Source organism: Pristis pectinata, chromosome 17 (assembly GCF_009764475.1).
Source record: "Pristis pectinata isolate sPriPec2 chromosome 17, sPriPec2.1.pri, whole genome shotgun sequence".
In the NCBI taxonomy this organism is placed as follows: Eukaryota; Metazoa; Chordata; class Chondrichthyes; order Rhinopristiformes; family Pristidae; genus Pristis; species Pristis pectinata.
The window spans coordinates 35,345,511-35,368,706 of NC_067421.1; the positions used below are offsets into that span (position 1 = coordinate 35,345,511).

General features: G+C 44.5%; 1 protein-coding gene across 1 annotated transcript in view; it reads left to right on the forward strand.

Annotated features, from left to right (window-relative positions):
• LOC127579203 (unconventional myosin-XVIIIb-like) overlaps nt 1-20,450 on the forward strand; it is a 211,480-nt gene extending 191,030 nt beyond the window's left edge. The window contains exons 38-40 of the mRNA XM_052031811.1: nt 5,446-5,610; nt 17,883-19,075; nt 20,189-20,450. Of these exons, the coding sequence (XP_051887771.1) occupies nt 5,446-5,610; nt 17,883-19,074 (1,357 nt within the window). The 3' untranslated portion in view covers nt 19,075; nt 20,189-20,450. The remainder of the gene's footprint in view (nt 1-5,445; nt 5,611-17,882; nt 19,076-20,188) is intronic.
• The last annotated feature ends 2,746 nt before the right edge of the window (nt 20,451-23,196 follow it).

The window sequence follows — 23,196 nt, forward strand, 5'->3', positions numbered from 1 at the left end:
ACAACAACCTTTCCCTCAATGTCAACAAAACTAAAGAGCTGGTCATTGACTTCAGGAAAGGGGGCGGTGTACATACACCTGTCTACATCAATGGTGCTGAGGTCGAGAGGGTTGACAACTTCAAGTTCCTGTGAGTGAACATCACCAACAACCTGTCCTGGACAAACCACGTTGATGCCATGGCCAAGAAAGCTCACCAGCGCCTCTACTTCCTCAGGAGGCTGAAGAAATTTGGTTTGTCCCCTTTGACTCTCACCAACTTTTACCGATGCACCACAGAAAGCATCCTGTCGGGATGTATCACACCTTGGTACGGCAACTGCTCTGCCCAAGGCCGCAAGACGCTGCAGAGAGTTGTGGACACGGCCCAGCGCATCACGGACGCCAGCCTCCCCTCCTTGGACTCTGTCTTTACCTCTCGTTGTCTTGGTGAACCAGCCAGCATAATCAAAGACCCCACCCACCCAGGACATTCTCTCTTCTCTCCTCTTCCATTGGGTAGAAGATACAGGAGCCTGGGGGCACGTACCACCAGACTTAAGGACAGCTTCTATCCCACTGTGATAAGACTATTGAACAGTTCCCTTATACAATGAGATGGACTATGACCTCACGATCTACCTTGTTGTGACCTTGCACCTTATTGCACTGCACTTTCTCTGTAGCTGTGACACTTTACTCTGTACTGCTATTGTTTTTTTTACCTGTACTACATCAATGCACTCTGTACTAACTTGATGTAACTGCACTGTGTAATGAATTGACCTGTAAGATCAGTTTGTAAGACAAGCTTTCACTGCACCTCAGTACAAGTGACAATAATAAACCAATACCAATATCACAACAGTCGGGATCCCCTTCCAAATTATTGTGTGGGTTGGGAGCTCGTAGATTAGAAATTGCTTTTGTTTTCTGAATTCTGCCAGGCTAGTTGTATGGGTTAGCATTCTCTGCATTCTTGTGGTGGTGGTGGTACCTAAAATAACCTTAATGCAACCATGCAGCCCACACTGGAGTGGGATGCTGTTGGCCAGATGTGAAGCTTCTCCTTAGAACCATACACTGCAGAGAAGGCCTTTGACCCATCCAATCTCCAGAAGACCTTTCGAAGAACGTTTGGTTCTGCCTACTTTAAGTCTCTGCCCTTGCCTCCCTTGGTTATTGTTTTCCCCAAAAGATATGGATTCAGCCAATCAAGTAATTCCCTCTAAATCTCAATGTAAGGGGTTTGTACGTTCTCCCCGTGTCTGCGTGGGTTTCCTCCTGGTGCTCCGGTTTCCTCCCACATTCCAAAAAAGATGTACGGGTTAGGAATTTTTGGGCATGCTATGTTGGCGCCGGAAGCGTGGCGACACTTGCGGGCTGCCCACAGAACACTCTACGCAAAAGATGCATTTCACTGTGTGTTCCAATGTACATGTGACTAATAAAGACATTTTTATCTTAAAAGTCATAGAGTTATGAAGTCATACAACACCGAAATAAGTCCTTCAGCCCACCATCTCCATACCAACTATCAAGTTCTTATCTACACTGATTCCATATATCTGCACTTGGTTCGTAGCCTATTGTGTCTTGGAAGCCTTTCTCTTCACATTGCTGCTTGTTCTTAACTCTGCGTCCTCTGAGTATCAACCCTATATGTGTTTATCTTTGTTTACTTTGTCTAAGCACTTCAAGTTGTGAAGCACATCTATCAAACTGTGTCTGCTCGAAGGGGCACATTTTCACCTTCTCCAATCTATCCACATAACTGTAGTCCTTCCTCCCTGGAACCATTCCAGTAAATCTGTTCTGTTCCCTCTCTAAAGCCCTGATCAATTAAACAGTTTCACTGAAGGAGGTTGAGGGATGAACATCAGCCAGGACAGCAGAACCTCTGTACATCCAATATTGCTGCAGAGCTCCTGCCATCCATCTGAGTGGGCCTGATCATTAGCAGTGTGGTTTAGGTTTAAATCTAGTCTCTGGCAGTAAAGTATTCCCTCAGTGCTGTATCACTGTGTCAGCCTGTGTTATGTGCTCTGTGAGGCTTACATCAATAATGTTGTCCTTTGTGCTGACATGTCCTTCGGGGAAGCGAACCTGTCATCTATGTTGGCCGTCCATGTGACTCCAGTCGCACAGTGTGTGGTTGACTCTAGCAAGCCATTGGAAGATAGCCCACCATCACCTCCTTGGGGGAGGTGTGAATGCAGGCCTGCTGCTGCATCTGATGAGTCAACCAATCAATTATATATCACAGCCTTTGGGGCAGAAGAACAATTGGTGACATTAATTATCTGTGACAGAACAAATCCTTAACTCCACTTATTGGTTTTATTCCAATTTTCTGATTCTTTTTTTCAAACAAAGTTACTGTAGACACCCTTGCAATGACTTGGTGAGGAGACACATCATTTGGTTTGCTATTCAGCTTCATAGAAAGTCTCTGATCTGGTAGCTAGTACATATACTGTAGACCTGTGGCAAGATGACACCTGGCTCTGAAGCCTTTATCTCTACCTCCCTAGCCTGTCATCCCTTCGCAAAGTTTCACTGGGGAGAGCAATGTCTGTGTATCTGCAGACTGACCAGACAACGCATTCATTAAAAAAAAGCAGGCCCTTAGAGTCGACGTGATCGCATAACAAAAAGACACCGATGAAGTGAATGATGCTGAGCACACAAGCCTGAGCTTCCAGGCAACAGACTTCATTACCTGAGAGATAATGGTGTTGCATTCTGATTCTCTTTCAAATAACTCGACCATCAGTGCTTTGGCAAAGCAGTCTTTTTTTCTACAAGGAGGGCATGGTGAGGCTATCCTGTTGTTTGAAGTGTTTATGAAACTCTTCAGAGTTGTAATGAAAATTCTGACAAAATGATTTCCATCTGCTTCTGCCCTTTGTTCAGCTGAGAACCACTGACAGGATGAAGCTGTTCTGTTTCAACAACCCAATCTCAAAAATAATTTAGATTCATGACTTAAGAGATATATGTGATGATGCTTTCTAAGGTGCAGGAGTAGGTGTTTATTTTTAATACAAATATTACCATTGGATGAGCATTCTATGTGATATTACCTGCAGACCGAGTGCTGGGGACTAAGATTAGGCTGGCAAAATCTTTTATTAGCCAGCTTGGAGAAGATAAGCAGGAGGTCCTCCTTTGTGCTGTGAGTTTCTAAAATGATGAAGAGAGGTCTACACAGAGTGACCTTGAGCTTTCAGCTTCCTACCGTTGTAACTCTTTAGCCCACTCCCACTCTGACCTCTGTATCTTTGGTCTCATACACTTTTCCAATGGAGTCCAATGTAAATCCAAGACACATTACAGCCCTCAGAACTCATTGAATGCAGCAATCTCAGATAACTAGCCTTTCCACTTTGTAGAGAACAAGCCAATTCCAATGAAAGGTCCTGAATTGAAATGTTAACTCTGTTTCTCTCTTCACAGATGCTGCCTGACCTGTTGAATATTTCCATCATGTTCTATTTTATTTCAGAGTTCCAGCATCTGCAGTATTTTCTTCCCCAGTTTGTATCTCACAGATCCAGCATAGTTCGTTTTTTCTGTTTCACCCCCCCCACCAACGTTTTCATTTGTCTGTAACCTACACCTCATCCAGATGAATCAGCTGTGATTAACAACCCTTCACCAGCCCATTCCCCCCACCCCCTCAGTCAGCACCATTTGCACCATTCTGCCTCCTGGTTTCCACCCTGTCAGAGATACCCCCTTGTTCTCAACAACTTAATGTTTGATTTCTAAAATATCTTCATTCCGATGGAAGGTTATTAACCTGAAATGTTAACTCTGTTGCTCTCTCCACAGATGCTGCCTGACCTGATGAGTATTTTCATCATTTTCCGTTTTTAATTCCTTAATAATATCTCACCTTGAACAAATGTAAAGTGGATATGCTTAGATTAAACAACTGTAATTTGTAGCTCCTTTCAATGGTTTTTGATTCAATAAATGGCCTCCTTCTGTGTCATGCATTTTCCATGAAGGTAGTGGTGAACCATTTAGTTATTGTATCATTAACTTCAACTTTCCCTTTTTATTTTAATCAAACCTGTTCCATCCTTTTATTTCTTTAGCACATGGGTCAAGGCCAGGGGGCATATGTTTAAAGTTATTGGTGGAATTATTGGAGAAGGAAGGAGAACAAATTCTTTCATCCGAGGGTGGAAGAGATTGGGAAGACTGATGGAGGGAGAAACTCTCATCGCATTTATAAAGTACTTGGATGTATACTTCAAGCACTGTGACCTGCAGATCTACAGACCTAGTGCTGGAACTGGTTTAGGCTTTTTTTTTCAGCTAGAATGGATGTAAAAGGCCAAATAGCCTCCAGTCTCATAAATTATCAATGATTCTTTGACTTATCTTTCCTTGACTGTACCCCATAAATTTAATGGCACCGCCATGTGTATTAATTAGATGTTTTAGTACAGATGGACTGTTAGGATTCAAATGCCTTATCCAAACCAGGGGTAGGAACAGATCCTGAATATTCGTTAAAAGTGAGTGGCATACTATGTAAAAAATACACATTTACAGGTAATGACAAGAAGACCAGGAAATGGATAGTTGGAGAGCTATAGCATGGCTAGTGGGGCTGAGTGGCCTGAAATTTAATGATGTGGTTAACCTGCCTGCATGCTTGACCCTCATTTGTTGCTTACTCCCAGTTTTGGCCAATTCCAGTTCCAGGGTTCAATCTGACCCCTCAAAAAACATGCAGATGCTGGAAATCTGAGAATAAAACAGAAAATGCTGGAAGTGCTCAGCAGGTCAGGCAGCATCTGTGGAGAGAGAAACAGAGCTAATGTTTTGGGTCAATGACCTTCTGTCAGCACTGGTCTGATGTTTAATTACGGAAAATCAACACTTATTGGTTTTTGTATCAGATAATTTTTTTTTCACCTAAATAAAGATACCTCCTGTACTCTGAAAATATATACAGTTCCATTTTCACATATTAAAGAGATATTTAGTTGGTGCTGAATATTATCAGAGGCAGAATTAGATGTCATTCCTTAATCTCGAATTCAAATTGTAGGTTGCCTTTATTTTTGTGGAGAACATACCCGGTACTTCATTGGCTCTTACCCCACACAGCCAAACTTGCAGAAGTAATAAATAATTGGTTTCGCTGCTGAATAAATACTCTGTGTGATTTTGGTTGGCATTCGATCGTTGTTGAGTTCCAGCCACCCCTGATGGGAAATAGTAGAACTGGAAATAGCAGAACTTTTGCATAGTTGGGGAATTAAGGGTTCTTGGGAAAAGGCAGGTAGGTGGATCTGAGTCCACAGCCGGATCAGCCAAGATCTTATTGAATGGTGGAGCAGGCTCGACGGGCCAGCTGGCCTCCTCCCACCCCTATTTCTTATGTTTTTATGGACTCTGATTTAAAGATAATAACATTGACTGCATTTCTGCTTGTCTTCCCAGTGACAAACAGTCCATTGTGGGATCCCTTCTGACTGATGACCGTAGTGCTGGGTCAAGATTGTGGCTGGGGTCATCTGCGGGTCGCTCACCCACGTCGGGGGCAAGCGTGGCTGGGAGTCTGTCTCAAGGATCGGCAGCGGACAGCGTCAGTCTCCACCGCTACAGGTGGGTCCTGCTTCAGTCTCCTCTGACTGTGACTTTAGAAAATGAAACTGTGTACAATTTTGATCCCTTTATTTATAGAAGGATACACTGGCATTGGAGGCAGTCCAGAAGAGGTTCACTCAGCTAATCCCTGGGAGGAGAGGGTTGTCCTATCAGGTTTTTGGTTTTGGTTCATTATTGTCACTTGTACTGAGGTGCAGTGAAAAACTTGTCTTGCCTACCGATCGTACAGGTCAATTCATTACACAGTGCAGTTACATTAGGTTAGTACAGAGTGCATTGATGTAGTACAGGTAAAAACAATAACAGTACAGAGTAAAGTGTCACAGCTACAGAGAAAAGTGCAGTGCAATAAGGTGCAAGGTCACAACAAGACAGATTGTGAGGTCATAGTCCGTCTCATTGTATAAGGGAACTGTTCAATAGTCTTATCACAGTGGGGTAGAAGCTGTCCTTAAGTCTGGTGGTACATGCTCTCAGGCACCTGTATCTTCTACATGTATCTGTACATGTATGCACAGGTGCAATGAAAAACTTACTTGCAGCAGTATCATTTAAGCAGCCTGCACAAGAAAAACATAAACATAAATTACACACAATTTTTACAAGAAAGGACACAATTAGAACAAAATAAAAACAAGGTCCATTTTAGTGCAAAATAATCAAAGTGGTCATAATGTTGCTAAACTGTAGTGATTAGGGTTGTGCTAGTTGGTTAAAGAACCGAATGGTTGAAGGGAAGTAGCTGTTCTTGAACCTGGTGGTGTGGGAGTTCAGGCCTCTGTACCTCCTGCCTGATGGTAGCTGCGAAAAATGGCATGGCCCGGATGGTGGGGATCTTTGATGATGGATGTTGCCTCTTGAGGCAGCACTTCCTGTAGATACTACTGATGGTAGGGAGAGATGTGCCCGTGATGTATTGGGCTGAGTCCACTACTTTCTGCAGCTTTTTACATTTCTGCACATTTGAATTGCCTCACGTTCCTCTCATGTGGAACAGGAGACCTGATAAGCTATCTTGGACCCCTCACCGAGAAGCACAGAGTGGGATCCTGCCCTGCCCTCCTTGGGACACAGTGAGCCATAACCAAAAGATAAGCATTTTTCCCATGTTATCTATTACTGTGGAGTTGGGAGGGGCATTACCAACTGCATGGGAAGATCCAAAAATCTTGTAGATATTTGAAAGAGTGGCGAATTGGATGGCACTGCAAACATTTTTGGTAGAGGCAAGACAGAGTCATAGAGTATTACACAGCACAAAAACAGGCCCTTTGGTCCAACTCATCCATGCCAGCCAAGATGCCCATCTGAGCCTGTCCCATTTGCCTCTGGCACTTCATTTTATACCACCACGTGAAGAAGTCGCCCCTCAGGTCCCTTTTAAATGTTTCTCCTCTCACCTTAAACCTATGCCCTTTAGTTTTTGATTCCCTTTGCCTGAGAAAAAGACTGTGTGCATTCACCCTATCTATGCCCCTCATGATTTTGTACAGCTCTATGAGGTCACCCCTCAGTCTCCTTGGCTCCGACGTATGAAGTCCTAGCCTGCCCAACCTCTCCCTGTAACTCTAGAGCCTGGAGGTTTCTCCCAGTCCCATTCTTTTATTTGTTAAGGAATTTAATAGTGTCAACACTTTTACTTCGCCCTGACTTATTCCAGCCACATCCCCAACGCTGCTCATGAATGCCCCACTGAAACCTACCCCTGGCTTGTTACTGATGAGACACTCAGCTTGAAATTCAATTCCTCAAATAAGGGAGTTGGCTGTGCAGATGAAGTAGATTCAAGGTCCAATCCGTAGACTGGCTTCGTTGTGCACCTTTTCTCCATCCGCCGCAACAGCCAGGACCTCCTGGTGGCCACCCACTTCAATTCCACATCCCACTCCCATACTGACGTATCTATCCATGGCTTCCTCTACCGCCACGTTGAGGCCAGACGCAGGTTGGAGGAACAAAACCTCATATTCCGCCTTGGGAGTCTCCAACGTGATGGCCTCAACATCAATTTCTCTAACTTCAGGTAACCCCACCCCTTCTTTTTCTCTCCAACCCCCCCAAACTCCTTCATCTTCCCTTATTCCCATGGCTCCCTTCCCCTGCCTTGGTGACCTGCCCATCTCCTCTCCTCCCCTCCTCCCCTCCTCCCCTCCCCCATCCTTTATTCCATGGTCTACTGCCCTCTCCTGCCGGATTCCTTCTTCTTCAGCCCTTGGCCTCTTCTACCTGTCACCTCTCAGTTTATTACATCTTCTCCCCCTCCCCCACCCACCTACCTTCCCCCCTCACCTGGACTCACCTCTCCCCTGAAACTCACCTATCACCTGCCTGCGTGTGGTCCTCCCCCTCCCCCCACCTTCTTATTCTGGCTTCTGCCCTCTTCCTTTCCAGTCCTGATGAAGGGTCTCGACCTGAAACGTCGACTGTTTATTTCCCTCCATGGAGGCTGCCTGACCTGTGAGTTCCTCCAGCACTTTTTGTCTATTGAGCCTTCGAAAGCTCTGTCTGGTACTCGCTGTGATTTCATCGCCAGCTTAGCACCAAAAACAGGCCCTCACAAACAGGTACATCCAAACATATCCCGTTGCCGCACTGCTGCCCACATAAAGACCTAACATTTCCTGCAGCTACTTCGCTGATGATACCATATTATACTGTGCACTTGGCTGGTACAAGTGGTGCAGCCTATAGAGTCGTAGAGGTGTACAGCACAGAACCGGGCCCTTTATCCCACCACAGCCATGCTGACCATCTTACCCATCTACACTAATCCCATTTGCCTGCATTAGGTCCATATCCTTCTCTGCTTTACCTGTACGGAACTGCTGCCTCAGAGTTCCAGTGATCCGGGTTTAATCCTGACATCCGGTGCTGTTTCTGTGGAGTTTGCACATCCCTCCTGTGACTGCGTGCGTTTCCCCACCCCCCGGGTGCTCCGATTTCTTCCCACATCTGAAAGGTGTGCAGCTCAGTAGCTTAATTATCCACTGATAATGCCCCAAGTGTGTAGGTGAGTGGCAGAATCTGGGGTTGATAAGATAAGATAAGATTTCTTTATTAGTCACATGTACATTGAAACACACAGTGAAATGCATCTTTTGCGTAGTGTTCTGGGGACAGCCCGCAAGTGTCGCTACACTTCCGGCGCCAACATAGCATGTCCACAACTTCCTAACCCGTACGTCTTTGGAATGCGGGAGGAAACCGGAGCACCCGGAGGAAACCCATGCGGACACAGGGAGAACATACAAACTCCTTACAGACAGCGGCCGGAAATGAACCCGGGTCGCTGGCGCTGTAAAGCGTTAGGCTAACCGCTACATTACCGTGCCTGTTGTAGTGTGTTGTGGGAAGAAAAAACATGGGGCTAGCATTGGTACAAGAATAGTGGACATAGATGTTTGGTGGTCAGTGCAGACTCAGTGGCTGAAGGACTTGTTTTTGCGCTATATGACTATTAATTAAATGCAGGATATTTTAAGAGCACATAGCACCCGTAGAGAGGGAAATAGAGATAACCTTTCTTTAGAACTAGCAAAAGGTGCAACAATTTTTAGGCAAGGACTGGCCAATTAGAAGGATTGACAAGAGCTGCCTGCATTAATTCTGCCCATTTTTTTAAGGAGGCTCACAAATAAAACTTCCTGAAACCACCTGAGCCCACGATGTTATTCATTCTTGGATCATACCTTGCCAGGGATCTGACCTGGCTCGGTTTGTCCTCCTGTTGGGGTGATATATGGCTGGACGTTCAGGGATGTGTGCTTGACAGGAGTGACACTGGTGTCACCTCATCTCAGTTAAATAGATCCAGGGTGGAATAAGTCAATCTGTGAGACAGAGTCTGGTATCAACTGTAGTGAATATAAAATTCTTTGGATAGTTAGAAAAGAACAGGAGTTGGAAAAACCTTTCGATTCTGACTGATCTGTCCAAAAAGTAATGTTTATGATACTGCCCAATTCTCCATTCTCTCAGACATCCACCCGATCTTGCTTTGCATCTTCCTGTTCTATCTGTATACTTTCTCAGGGAGTTATATCTAAACAGTCGGGACAATTTCCTTCCTCCAATGCTTCCTAATTCTATAACATTTTTTGTCAGCGTTGAATATATTATCAAGGTTAAAGCTAATTAATTCCCTGTTGTAGAACTGAATGTTACCTTTCTTCTGCTTTCCGAATTCCTCAAACTCTCCTAGTTTAAGATCCTAATGGAAAATAGACCAGCATTTCTATGACGTTTTACATAATGTTTTCAAGGTGTCTCAAAGCACTTTACAGCCAGTGAAATACCTTTCAAAGTGTAATTGCTGTGCTAGTACAGGAAATGGTGCACCAATGTTTGCACGGCAAGAGCTCACAAAGAGTGAAGAGGTATTTGACCCAGTGATTTGTACTGGTGAAGGTTATCTGGTTCGGAAGTGGATCCGTTATGCCTGTTTATCTTCGGTGTGGTAGACCAAACAAGTTTGGACTCTGCACCCTAGATTCAATCATCCCACCACCTAATAAAGTCCTCTGGGACTTGTGTCTATTCCTCTGCTTATGCCGGTCAATGTTGGTTGGCTTTCCTTAGTATTTGGCAGGCGTTTTATGACTTTGTGTCCCAAAGGCCATTGCAGTGTCACTTTTGAAGAGATACGATAAGATTTCTTTATTAGTCACATGTACATCGAAACACACAGGGAAATGCATCTTTTGCATGGAGTGTTCTGGGGGCAGCCCGCAAGTGTCGCCACGCTTCCGGCGCCAACATAGCATGCCCACAACTTCCTAACCCGTACGTCTCTGGAATGTGGGAGGAAACCGGAGCACCCGGAGGAGACCCATGCAGACACGGGGAGAACATACAAACTCCTTACAGACAGTGGCCGGAATTGAATCCAGGTCACTGGCGCTGCAATAGCGTTATGCTAACCGCTACACTAGACGTTGCAGTATAGGAAATGTGACGGTCAATTTGCACACAGGAAGATCCCACGAGCCACTGAATGGGGGAAAAGCCCAGATAATTTGTTTCAGTAATGTTAGTCGAGGGATAAATATTGTCTGGAACAGTAGGAAGGACTCTGCTGCTGTTCTACAAAAAGCACCGTGGGATCTTTTATGTGCACCTCAGAGCACAGGCAAGAAAGCCTCTCCAACAATATAGCATTCCCTCATGAATCCACCGTGGCATTAGATTGGAATATACTGACAAGAGTGGCCTGGTGATGTCTCACAGCTCTGTGGGCCCAGGTTCAATCCTGTCCTTAGGTGTTATCTGTGTGCAGTTTGTATGTTCTCTCCATGACTGTGCAGTTTTATTCCAGGTGCTCTGGTTTCCTCCCACATCCTGGTGACATCCTGGTAGGTTGATTGGCTACTTAACAAATCAAAGGGGATGTGTGAGAGAGAATAAGTTGCAGGGGAGCAGGGAAGTAAGGAGAGGGGTGATGGGACCAATGGGACTGCATGGATCCGGTGGGTGGAATGGCCTCCTCCTCCATTGTTATAAGTATACCTATAGGGCAGGACTTAATCCCCCATCAATCTGATACTGCTACCTCTGAGCGAAGGCTAAAGCTCTTAAAAATTAGCTGCAAAACTATCAAGTATAGAGTTATATGCAAAGATGGTTTGAATTCTTTCTTTGAGCCAAGAGTGCAGATGAGGCAGGTCCCAGGCTCAGTGCTGTGTCTTCGTTCAGTCAGCTGTCCTTGACCAGAGTGACAGCCAGCATGCGACACAAAGCCTGGAGAAATGGAGCACAGGAAGGAGGGGGTGGGGGAAACAATTGGCCTTGGTTCCCACTGCTATTCCGTTTTCCCCATGCGGGACCACCTCACCGGAGGTATGTACGTGTTGACAATGAGCAAAGATCGGGTTAAGTGCATTGTCTGTTGCCAGTGCTGTTCAGGCTCACTCTGGCCACTTGGATAAGGAGCCAGCGGGCACACTGGTAAAAGTGCGTGAATGGGTAAAACACATCGGGCAGCGCAGTGGCGCAGCTAGTCGAGCTGTGACCTCACAGCTCCAGCAACCTGGGTTCAATCCTGACCTCTGGTGTTGTTTGTGTTGAGTTTGCCCGTTTTCCCTGTGACCCAGTGGGTTTCTCCAGCTGCTTTAGTTTTTTCCCACAGCTCAAAGATGTGCAAGTTGGGAGGATAATTAGCCGCTGATTATTGCCTCTCATGTCAGTGAGTGGTAGAATCTGGAGGAGGGAGTTGATGGGAATGTGGGAGAATATATTGGGATCGGGTCAGATTAGTGTAAAACTGGGTGCTTGATGCATGGACTTGTTGGGCCTTGGGGCCTGTTTCATGCTCTCTCTCTCCGTGTGGATGCTGGAAGAAGAGAATAGAGGGATAAATGATTAGTAACTCCATTGTTGGTCTGCATAGTCAGGAGTTTACTGTCTTCTAACTCCTTCCTTATTCAAAGCAATTACTAGCAGCAAGGAGCTGACAGGCCCAGCAGGGCTCAGTAACAAGATCCTTCAAGACCGAATGACAGTAACACTCAAAATATAATGAACCTGGACAACGAAGCTTCCAACTCCATCAGCTCTCACTTGCATTTTGAATTATGCTGACTTGGTTCTCCCAGAGCTTGATGAGGCCCATTTAATTATGATGCTGCTGTCTTGCAATCTTGCACATCAGGTTGACTCTGCAAAGAGCCCCAGACAAAGTCAAACCATTGCGATTCAGACAGTGTTTAAAACATTTGATGCTGTCTTCAGTCTTTTAGCTCTAATTTTGTCGCTTTCTTCTCAGATATTTGGTTTTTAGGTTTTTGGTCAGGGGAAGGGTGGAGCAAAGCACAATACTTGAAGTCCAATGTCTTGGAGTGAAATACTGTAAAAATGTAGCCACATAATTAAAGGGAATATGCAGCCTAATTTGCAGACAGCTCCCATCAATAGCAATGTCCTAACAGCCAGGTAACCTGTTTTAGAAAATTTAATTAAGGAATAAATATTGGCCAGGATATTCGGAAGAGGTACTCTTCTCTTCTTCACAAAGCGTCATGTGATCATTCACCAGAGCGAGAAGATGGGATCTCAATTTAATGCCTCAGTTTAATGTGAAGGATGACACTGCTGAATGTCCAGCTCTCCTTCAGTACTGTGCTGGAGCTTCAACCCATGATCTTCAGACTCCGAGGCATGGGCTGACATCAAACTGCATTTGTATGGTTCATGATTGTTTCTCCATTAGTTGTTTTCTTTAACATTTCCGCTGCCCAAACAACTAAAATCTGTAAAACTTCGGAGACTGCTCAGTGCTCAGAAAACTAACCTGTTCCTAAAATACAGGGCAATCTCTAGTCCTGTCACAGTCCAACCAAAGTGCTCAGGAACCGCTGTGACTACAATTTCCAGTCTACAACCACATTACTTCCCACCTGCAGAAAACAAGACATAACCATCATCTGATACTTGGCAAAGTCCCCTCTATCTCTTTGTTATATTTCCTTCCTCTTTATTGACTTTGCCTGACTCCTGTAACAGAAAGGATTGACTTAGATCACAGCCAATACTCTGTAAATAATTTTCCAGATCTTCAGGAACCTAAGGAAAGTGTCAATGAGAGATAAAGAGACATAGAACAGAAACAGATCCTTGGCCAATTGAGTCCATCATCCACCATTTTACACTAATCCTACATTAATCCCTTTTTTTTAATGGATAAAAGAAAATAGAACCTTACATTTAGGTAGCGCCTTTAATGGCCAAAATATTTCAGAGCCAACAAAATGCTTCTGTTATGCATTCACTATTAATAAAGTTTATTTATAATGTGAGGCAGTGGGGAATAAAGAAATACTGCTTGGGAATCTAACACAGGGGAAGCAAGACCAGCATGTATAAAACGTTTTTCATGACGTCAGGATTCAATATCCTTTATAGTTAGGGAGGTATTTTTGAAATGTGGCTTGTGTTATAATTTGGGTTAATGTGGCATCTATTGTGCACAAAGCAAGTTCTCTCCAACAGCAATGTGCTGATATCGGGGTATCTATTTTAGAAATGTAGAGTGAGGAATAAATATTCATCAAGATACCAGGGAGAACTCCCTTGTTCTTCAAAAAGCACCATGGGATCTTTTACATTCACCTGAGATTCCAGCATGGCCCAAAGTTTGCCATTAGCAAGGCCCTACAGTCATCAATATAGAGTTATAGAGAGATGCAGCACGGAAGAAGGCCTTTCAGCTGACTGAGTCTGTTCTGATCATCAACCAGCCAGTTTTACACCATCAGCTCCTCCCCAGGTTCTATCTCTTGCCCTCACACGAGGGGCAATTTACAGTGGTCTGTTAACCTACCAAATACACATACTTTTGGGATGTGGGAGGAAACTGGAGCACCATAGGAAGCCCATGCAATCACAGGGAGAATGTGCAAGCTCCACATAGACACCACGGTGGGTCAGAACTGAACCCAGGGTCACTGGAGTATGAGGCTGCAGCTTTACCAGCCAGATAATCTTTTCAACTGTTCTCAGTTGAGGGATTTCCCTTGCTCCTCTTGGAATAGTGGAACCTCAGCAGTCATCTGGGATTTAATTTCATCATTTCATTGGGAATGTGATGAATTGCCCCAGCCCTGCATTGAATCGTTGGACAATATTCCAACCTCGAAGTGGGCATATAAACACAACAACCCGACTCAGAGTCAAGAGCACTACCATTGAACAAGGCAATTCTGTTAACTCAGTATCATACTATTCTTCAGACTTATTTATTCAAGATCAAATATTTATCTGAACAGTTCTCACCACTTCTCTTTCAACCTCTTGTACTCTGCAAAATTTCCAAGAAATGCTCATGTTCCAAGCTCATCTCTAACCCTTAACCTTCCTTTTAACCATTTCATTAATTCACACGACACACGTCTTCATAATGGATTGAATCTTATTAGATGAGGATCTTGCAGCCCACAGGGTTAGACTTCCACCAGCATCCTTTAACTTGAATATAACTTATATTGTGACACGTTGCAACTGTGAACAGATGACATTATGGCAACAGCATCAGGGATCTTATTAAATAACAAGTCCAAGAGGGTATCTCTTCAACCAGTGAGCTTTAATGTTTAAAATTTTAAAATTTAGAAAGGAGGAACTGAAAAAATGGCTTGAATTCAGGAAGATCAGGTCAAAAAGAGAAATAAAGGGAGAAAGAAAGAACAGAGAAAAAAAAAGAACATTATAAATTTTAAGCAGAATTTACATTGGAATTTCATTGGAATGAAACTCAATAGTTTAAATAGTTTTCTTGCTGGGCAGGAGAGTATTTTGTGTTGAGTATTGCATGCAGTTCTGGTCGCCCCATTACATGAAAGATGTGGAGGATTTGGAAAGGGTACAGAGGAGGTTTCCTGGGCTGCTGTCTGGATTACAGAGTATGAGCTATAAGGAGAGGTTGGACAAACTTGGGTTGTTTTCTCTGGAGCGTCAGAGGCTGAGGGGAGACCTGCTAGAGGTTTATAAAATTATAGGTAGGGTAGACAGTCAGAATCTTTTTCCCAGGGTAGAAATGTCAAATACCGTAGGACATACATTTAAGGTGAGAGGGGGAAAGTTTAAAAGAGATGTGTGGAACAAGATTTTTACTGAGAGAGTGGTAGGTGCCTGGAGCAGGCTGCCAGGAGCTAGTGGTAGAAGGAGATATGATAGTGATATTTAAGAGGCTGTTAGATAGACACATGAATATTGCAGGGACTGGAGGGATATGGACCATGTACAGGCAGAAGAGATCTAGTTCAATTCGGCATCATGTTAGGTGCCGACATCGTGGGCTGAAGGGCCCATTCCTGTTCTCTGTGTTATGTTGACAATGATCACATGATTACGAAGGAAGTAATGAGTTAACCTTCTGTGAGGAACAGAGTCATTTAATTAATGTGCAAATCCAGCAAGTTCTTAAAAATACCAGAGAAGACGGGGGAACCAAAGCAGAGATGCTGTGGGTGTGAGGGAAACAGGGGAGTGATGTAAATTGACTGGAGGTCTACAGCAAAAAGTTCATTTCCTAAACACCTGAACTTGCTAGTATTAATGAAAGAGTGCACCCTGAACTGTGTAGGAGCAGCACCTTCCAGAGCTCAACGATTCCAGGAGGATTTGTCCTATTTGGTTGATCTTGCAGCAACTTATCTTGCTCAAATTCAATTCCAAAATGGCCAAAATGCAAGATGTGGGAGACGAATTTGTGCGCTGGGCCCCAGAGGCAGTGCTGGAAACCCTAAACTTCTCCACACCTGCACAGGAGTAGTGCAGTCAATCAGCCGTGAGATTGAGCAGCAAGTTTCAAAAGATTTCTTAAGTCGGATGGAGCATATGGTTTGCGTAAGCCAAGTTTGCGAACTTTCAGAAGGCACTAGACTGAAATTGGTTTATCCCATCTGCAGGTGGAGATAAAAACATTAATAACAGTTCAAACTCACCACTCTACACATCGTGGGATAAACCAGATCCTGGAGCCTTTATGACAGTGAAATTGAATTTCATTTTACAGTTTATAGACCACCCCATCTCAACCATGTTAGCCATCTGGGTCTGACTGTAACATAACTGCATTCCCCAGACTGAGTTATACAGATTCATAACACTGATAGTTAAGGTTTTGAAAGCCAGTTTCCCTACTCTTCTATTAATTTGTACCTGGAAAGGGAGTGGGTCTTCCAAATGCAGCACAAGTAGTTCAAGAGAACACAGCGGCACAGCTAGTAGAGCTGCTACCTGTCTGCTGCAGCAACTGGAGTTTCAGTTTTGTCTTCCATTGGTGCTTGTGTGGAGTTTGCACGATCTCCCGATGACTGTTTGGATTTCACTTTGGTTCCCTCCCACCTCCCAAAGACGTGCAGGTTGGTAGGTCAATTGGCCACTGCAAATTGCCTGTGGTGTGTAAAGTTGGTGGGGAGTTAATGAGAATGTAGGGAGAATAAAATGGGATTAATATAAATGAGTGCTTGATGGCCAGTGCAGAATCAGTGACCCTGTTTTCCATGCTGTATGACTCTATGGCTAAGTACTTCCTCCCTTTAAGATAAGGTATCTTTATCAGTCACATGTACATCAAAACACACAGTGAAATGCATCTTTTGCATAGCGTGTACTGGGGGGTAGCCCGCAGATGTCGCCACATTTCCGGCGCCAGCATAGCATGTCCACAGCTTCCTAACCCGTACATCTTTGGAATGTGGGAGGAAACTGGAGCACCCGGAGGAAACCCATGCAGACACGGGGATAGTGTGTCACAGATAGTGTCCGGAATTGAACCCGGGTCGCTGGCGCTGTAATAGCATTGCGCTAACTGCTACACTACCGTTCAACAGTTCTCCACGGATCCAGCAGGTTGCTGCACATTGTTGTTTCTTTCTGCTGTAATGATTGAGATCCCAGTTCAGAGACTTGAGCAAAACTAAGCTGACACCACACTGCAGTCCTGGTAGAAGTCCGACACACTCTGAGGCGCTACATCACAGTGAGGCATTAAACTCGTGCTCCTTCTGCCTGCCTTGCTAGGTGCAAAGGACCCAATAACTCTCTTTCATGAAGACCAAGGAAGTTATTCCCAGTGTCTCAGCTATTACTTTTTCTTCCCCCAACATCACTCAAACAGATTATCTTGTCGTTGCTGTTTGTGAGAGCTGTCTGTGCACAAACCAGCTGCTATACTATAACAGTGCCTCAATGTCAAACCAACTAATTGGCTGTTAGATGTTTTGAATGTCCTGAGAAGACTGTGAGAGGCATTATTATCAATGCAAATCTTTTCTTGCTGATGAAGATTGATAGAGAGCTGGCTATTTTCAGTGCATTTGCAGGCTTTTCACTGCTGGCATTTTTTGAGGATGGAATATGAACTCCAAATTTTCAAATTCCCTGCATGGAAGCAAATATTTCAGTTCAGCCCAGCAGGAAGAATTAAAATGGGTTTTTGCCCTTTCTTGTGGGATGTGCTGCCAATGTTGCAGACAAGGCCACTTTTTAGTTATGTTAGGAAAACCAAGAACATCACTGAAAGATTGACCTGGTTAGGACTTGGATTTGACTAATGGTATCACCAATAATCCACTTAAACATCAGGAATCAGACTCCAGGTATGAAAATGTTAACTTTTGTGGGCATTTACATTAAAGTTAAGTGATGGCTAATTTGACATTGTTTTCCTGGGCTTTACTTTCCCTTAAACAACAGACAGCTTTTGTGTCTGAGCATTGGACTGGTTGGACACCCTCCCATTAATATTATCTGTCCACTCTTGCCATCCCCAGGTCAGCCAGAGGTGAAATGGATCAAGGTAACAGCAGGCCAAGCTCTTCCATGAGTATGTCCAGCTTCAGAAGTCGAGAATTTGCAAAGAGTCCCGACCAGCCTGAGGTTAACCGACCCACAGCTCTGTCTGGAAGAAGACCTCCTTCGGAAGAGGAGAAGTCTCCAAGTTCCTCGGTTGCTTTGTCTGAATTTCTTGAGGAGCTAAGGCGAAAACGCGCCAGTGAAAGAGACCAGATCAGCTTCCAAATGGAAGACAGTTCTCCCCTGCCCATCTACCAGACCGCAGGCATTTCTTCACTCAGAAAACGTCCAACCATTAAAGATGATGATGACGATTCATTGCTGAGATTGGAGACCCAGAGCCTCTCGTCTCTCAGGGACCGTGGAGGGGCTGGCTTAGTCCGATCATCCAGCCTTTGGTCTCTGCCAGCCACGGGTGAATTACCTGAACATACTGCTGCAATCAAAAGAAACAGATATGGTTCATGTGAAATGTTGGCTGAATCTCACAGTGCTTCGAGTGCCGTAGGTCAAAAGCCAAGTGTCTCCATGAGAGAAACAGATGGGGCACTTCCTCCCAGACTAAAGCCTCAACAAAAGTGGCTTGAGTTATCGCTTGAAGAAGATATCGATGTGCTACTCAGTGGCAAACCCATGGTGTTCAAAAGCAAGCGGTTCACTAGCCTTCCTCATGAGGATCCAGGAAGGGAGAATTCAAGTTGGAAGCTACCAAGCCTTAGCTATGGGCAGGAAAAGGACAACAGTGAGAACGATATTCTTCCTGCAATTCGAAGGTCCCAGAGCACAACCAACGTCGCCAGAACCACACAGGACACCCAGGCAAACTCCGGACCTCTTGCCATAGATTTTGCCAGCTTGCTTTCCAAAGGTGCTCCAGGTTTGGCCTCATTAAAAAAAACTATGGTGGTCAGGCCGTGTGCATCCAAAGGAAAGAGTGAGTCTCTCGGCAACTCGTCTGACTCCTCTTCTTCCTCTGGGTCAACTGTATCATACAAAAGTGTGGATAGCATCAAGAACCGGCCTGGAGTGCAGAGGTCAAGAGTTGAAAGGTCATCTGCCACACCAATAGAAAAGGAAGGCTCAGATGCCCTGGGGAATAAAGGGGTTGAAGAGAAGTCTGATATTAACTCGGTTATGATGAAATACCTGAAAAAGCCAGACAAAGAATAAGGTAAGCCGTCATCCAGTCACAGGCAGAGATTGTTAGAAAGAATGTAGTTGTTTTTTACCCCTCAGACCTGATTTTAAAGTTGCTCAAGACAATAGAATGGGCCTTAATAGATTAATGATGTTGGATAGAACTGGATTTATGGGTCATGTGACCTGTTGTTCAAAGTGACCTTGTGTTTCAGATGGGTAACTTGCTGGTAAAATGGATTAGAGAGCCTCCCTTTCATTTCTGTGGGTGCAGACACATGAGGAATACATGCACCTTCTCTCTCTGAAGACTGCTGAGGTCCTAAGTTAAATTTGCCATTGACTCAATTGGCCAGAGAGCCTCGTCCTCAGCCTTTACAATTCTTGAGTTTTCTGAAACTGTGCCGTTTGCAGTGAGTTGGGGTGTTGAGCGAAACTATGAACAGTGCTAACTGGACATACTCAAGAGGTCACTGTGGACTCGGTGGGCGGAAGGGCCTGTTTCCATGCTGACATCTACTGCTGTTAACCTAACTGCCAATATTTCCTGCTTTACATTCTGCATTCCCTTGACATGAACAGTTGAGCACTTGAATCTTTTACCAGATGAAGGCTACTGAAGGTTTGGCTAGAGCACTAAAGATCTGGTTGGTAGAATGGTATTGATACTGGTTTATTGTCACGTAGAGTGAAAAACTTTGTTTCCATGACATTCATACAGATCATGCCATCCATATGTATATTGAGGTAGTAAAAAGAAGACAGAATGCAGAATATAGTGTTGCAGCTACAGAGAGAGTGCAGTGCAGGTAAACAAAATAAAGTGCAAGGGCCATGATGAGGCAGATTGAGAGATCAAGAGTTCATCTTTAGGTCTGTTTAAGAGTCTGCTAACAGCCGGATGGAAGGTGTTATTGAGTCTGGTGGCACGTGTTATCAAGCTTTGGTATCATCTGCCCAACAGGAGAGGGGAGAAGAGAGAATGAGCAGGGCGGGAGGGATCTTTGATTATTTTGGCTGCTTTCCCAAGGCAGCGGGAAGTGTAGACAGAGTCAGTGGAGGGGAGGCTGGTTTGAGTGAGGGACTGGGCTGTGTTCACAACTCTCTGCAGTATTTTACTGACTTCTACTCTGAATGTTCTTTCCAGAATCTCTAAACTGCCGCCTCCTGGTTCCACAACAGCCTGAAGCATTTGTATAATGAAAACTTGGACAGAAAAGTGCAGCCAGAGTAGGAATTGATCCATTGCCAAAGAGACGCCCTCAGTGCTCAGTCAAGAAGGATGTACAGAAAACTGAGTGTACAAACAGGAATACAGCACTGATTGAAAATGATGGTCCTCAGTTCTTGAGATGGAATTAAAACATAAAGTTCTTGTCAGTCTGTTTGCTTCTACCATCTGTTGGAAAGCTTGAATATATTTGGGGAATTTATAAAGTTATTTATAAAAGACAATCAGGTAGGGCCTTTATATTGGAAGTACTTAAATCCGATTGTAAATGTCATCAATGATAAACATAGAAAATGCTGGAAACACTCAGCAGGTCAGGCAGCATCTGTGGTGAGAGAATCAGGGTCAATGTTTCAGCTTTCATAATGTTTCAGGTGGCCTAGTTCTAATGTCTAGAATGTTGGTTCTGCTTCTCTCTCCATGGATGCTGCCTGCCCTGCTGATTACTTCCCACATTCTCTCATTTTATTTCAGATCTCCAGGATTTTTCGATTCTTTTGATTTAAAGTCAATGCTTTGATTACTGCTGGAAAGATTGGCAATGTGGATTCCCATTAATTTACCCTTCAGCTGTTTGGGTTTAAACAGACCAGCACCAACCAAAGCAGGGTGACAGATCTACAAATATTTTGTGCAAAAACAATTTCAAGATGCAACGTGGGTCCAAGATGATTCATTGTGAAACTACATCACCATGTTCACAGATAACTTTGAAACAGCCTCATTAAAACCTCTTCAAGTTAAAATGCGGTTGATATTAATCGGAAAGGCTAACTCCTAACTGACCCTCAGCAAAAGAATATTCCAAGAACTCAAAAGTAAATTTTCTGAACATTGTGTGGGAGGATGGTACTGCAGCTTTGCAGAACGCATTAGCAAAATACAGGCTGACTTGCAAGAACTGAATATCCGTTTGTGGAACATTTTCACACGCGTCAGTGTTTGCAGAGAAGCCTTTAGGGGGAAATTAGCCTTAAACAGGTGTGATGCTATTGGCCATTGGTAGCAGTCACTTTTTGGGATTTGGTTCCATTGACTTGTTTTGGACACCCTGCTATAAGAAAGATGCCATTCAGCTAGAAAGAGTGCAGAAGAGGATGTTGCTGGGACTCGAGGGACTGAACTATGGAGGGAGGTTGGGCAGGCTGGGACTTCATTCATTGGAGTGTAGGAGAATTAGGGGTGGTCTTATAGAGGTGTATAAAATCATGAGGGGCATAGGTAGGGGGAATGCACACAATCTGTTTTCCAGGGTTGGGGAATCGAACTAGAAGGCACAGGTTTGAGGTGGGAGGGGAAAGATTTAATAGGAACCTGAGGGGCAACTTTTTCACCCAGAGGGTGGTCAGTATATGGAATGAGCTGCCAGAGGAAGTGGTTGAGGCAGGTACATTAACAATGTTTAAAAGGCACTTGGATAGGTACATGGATAGGAAAGGTTTAGAGGGATATGGGCGAAACGTGAACAGATGGGACTAGCTTAGATGGGAGTCTTGGTTGGCATGGACCAGTTGGGCCAAAGGGACTGTTTCTCTATTCTATGACTCTATGACTGACAGTTGATGTCAGGGAGATGAATACAAACAGTGCCCAAGGCACGCACAGCCATTTAACATTAGTGGCCAAGGCAATGTTGTCCCCTCTTTGTTAAAGAGGGTATAAAAGCTAAAACTGAGGTCATGGCCTTGACATTTAATCACCCAATGTTGTGCTGATGTGTACCATGTGATAGACTTTATGGAGAGAATTAAGATGGGGGAGCTTAGCCCTTGAAGCACAAAGTTCACAGTCTTACCCCTGGTTCTGTGATGTCCACTGGCATACAGTACACATTTGGACACCACCACTGCAAATTTCACTCCTGCGCTCATGACCTGGAGGCGCCGCAGGCTGCTGATACAGGAGATGGTCTCTGCTATGAATGGGATGCCTGCCTTGGAGAAGCTTAAGTGGGACCTGGCTGAGAAGGCTCATAGAGTTGTGAGCGGGGAACTGGCTTCAGGTAGGTGTCCTAAAATAGAAAAAAATCTTGCCCCTCGAGGTGGCCTTTCCTCAACTCCTGAACATCCACCAGGTGGTAACCCGCCTCCCCCTCCATACCCCTGATCTTAGACCTGAGGTTCAGCTTTTCACCCTTGATATTAGGCCTCTCTCACTCTCAACTTCCATCACCCCGACTGTTCCTGTAACTTGCAAACCGGATGGAAGACCTACCAGTTTTCCTCCACTGGTTCTGCAGTTGTGGAGAGTGAAGGGGAAAGAACTTTGAGTATGTTAATCGTGCATGGCCCAATCCATAGTGCAGGATGCCTTGGGTCTTGTCCTCAATTCCAATGTGACAACCTCATATCAACACACCTGCCCCACACACCTCATTGAACTCAGCCTTCCAGTCACGGAGGAACTTCTGGGCTTGCGTTTCTCCATTTGTCTGCAATCGATTCTGTATAGACTCTATTTATTCTGAGTTGGCCCAGGGAAAAGTATTAAAGGAGCTCTTTTACCCCAATCCCGTCTCCCTCCTCTGCCTTGTGGGAAACTGTTTAACTTTGTACACCCAGAGCAACGCGCAAAATGCTGGAGGAACTCAGCGGGTCAGGCAACATCTGTGGAGGGAAATGGATCGTCAACATTTTGGGTCGAGACCCTTCATCAGGACTGGAAAGAAAGAGGGGAGATAGCTGGTATAAAGAGGTGGAGGGAAGGTGTGGAGCAAGAGCTGGCTGCTCTGGCCCTAATGAATTGATGAATTCCTTAACCTGTCATGGTGGCATCCAGACTTGAATAATTCTGTTTATACAACAGCAGTAATGTTGATTGAGATTCATGATGATTTGAGAGAAACATGAGGCTTTCAACATAGGCAGCAAGTATTAGATGCCATTCTTTGAGCCCAACATGAGATTTTAGGATTCCAAAATTGC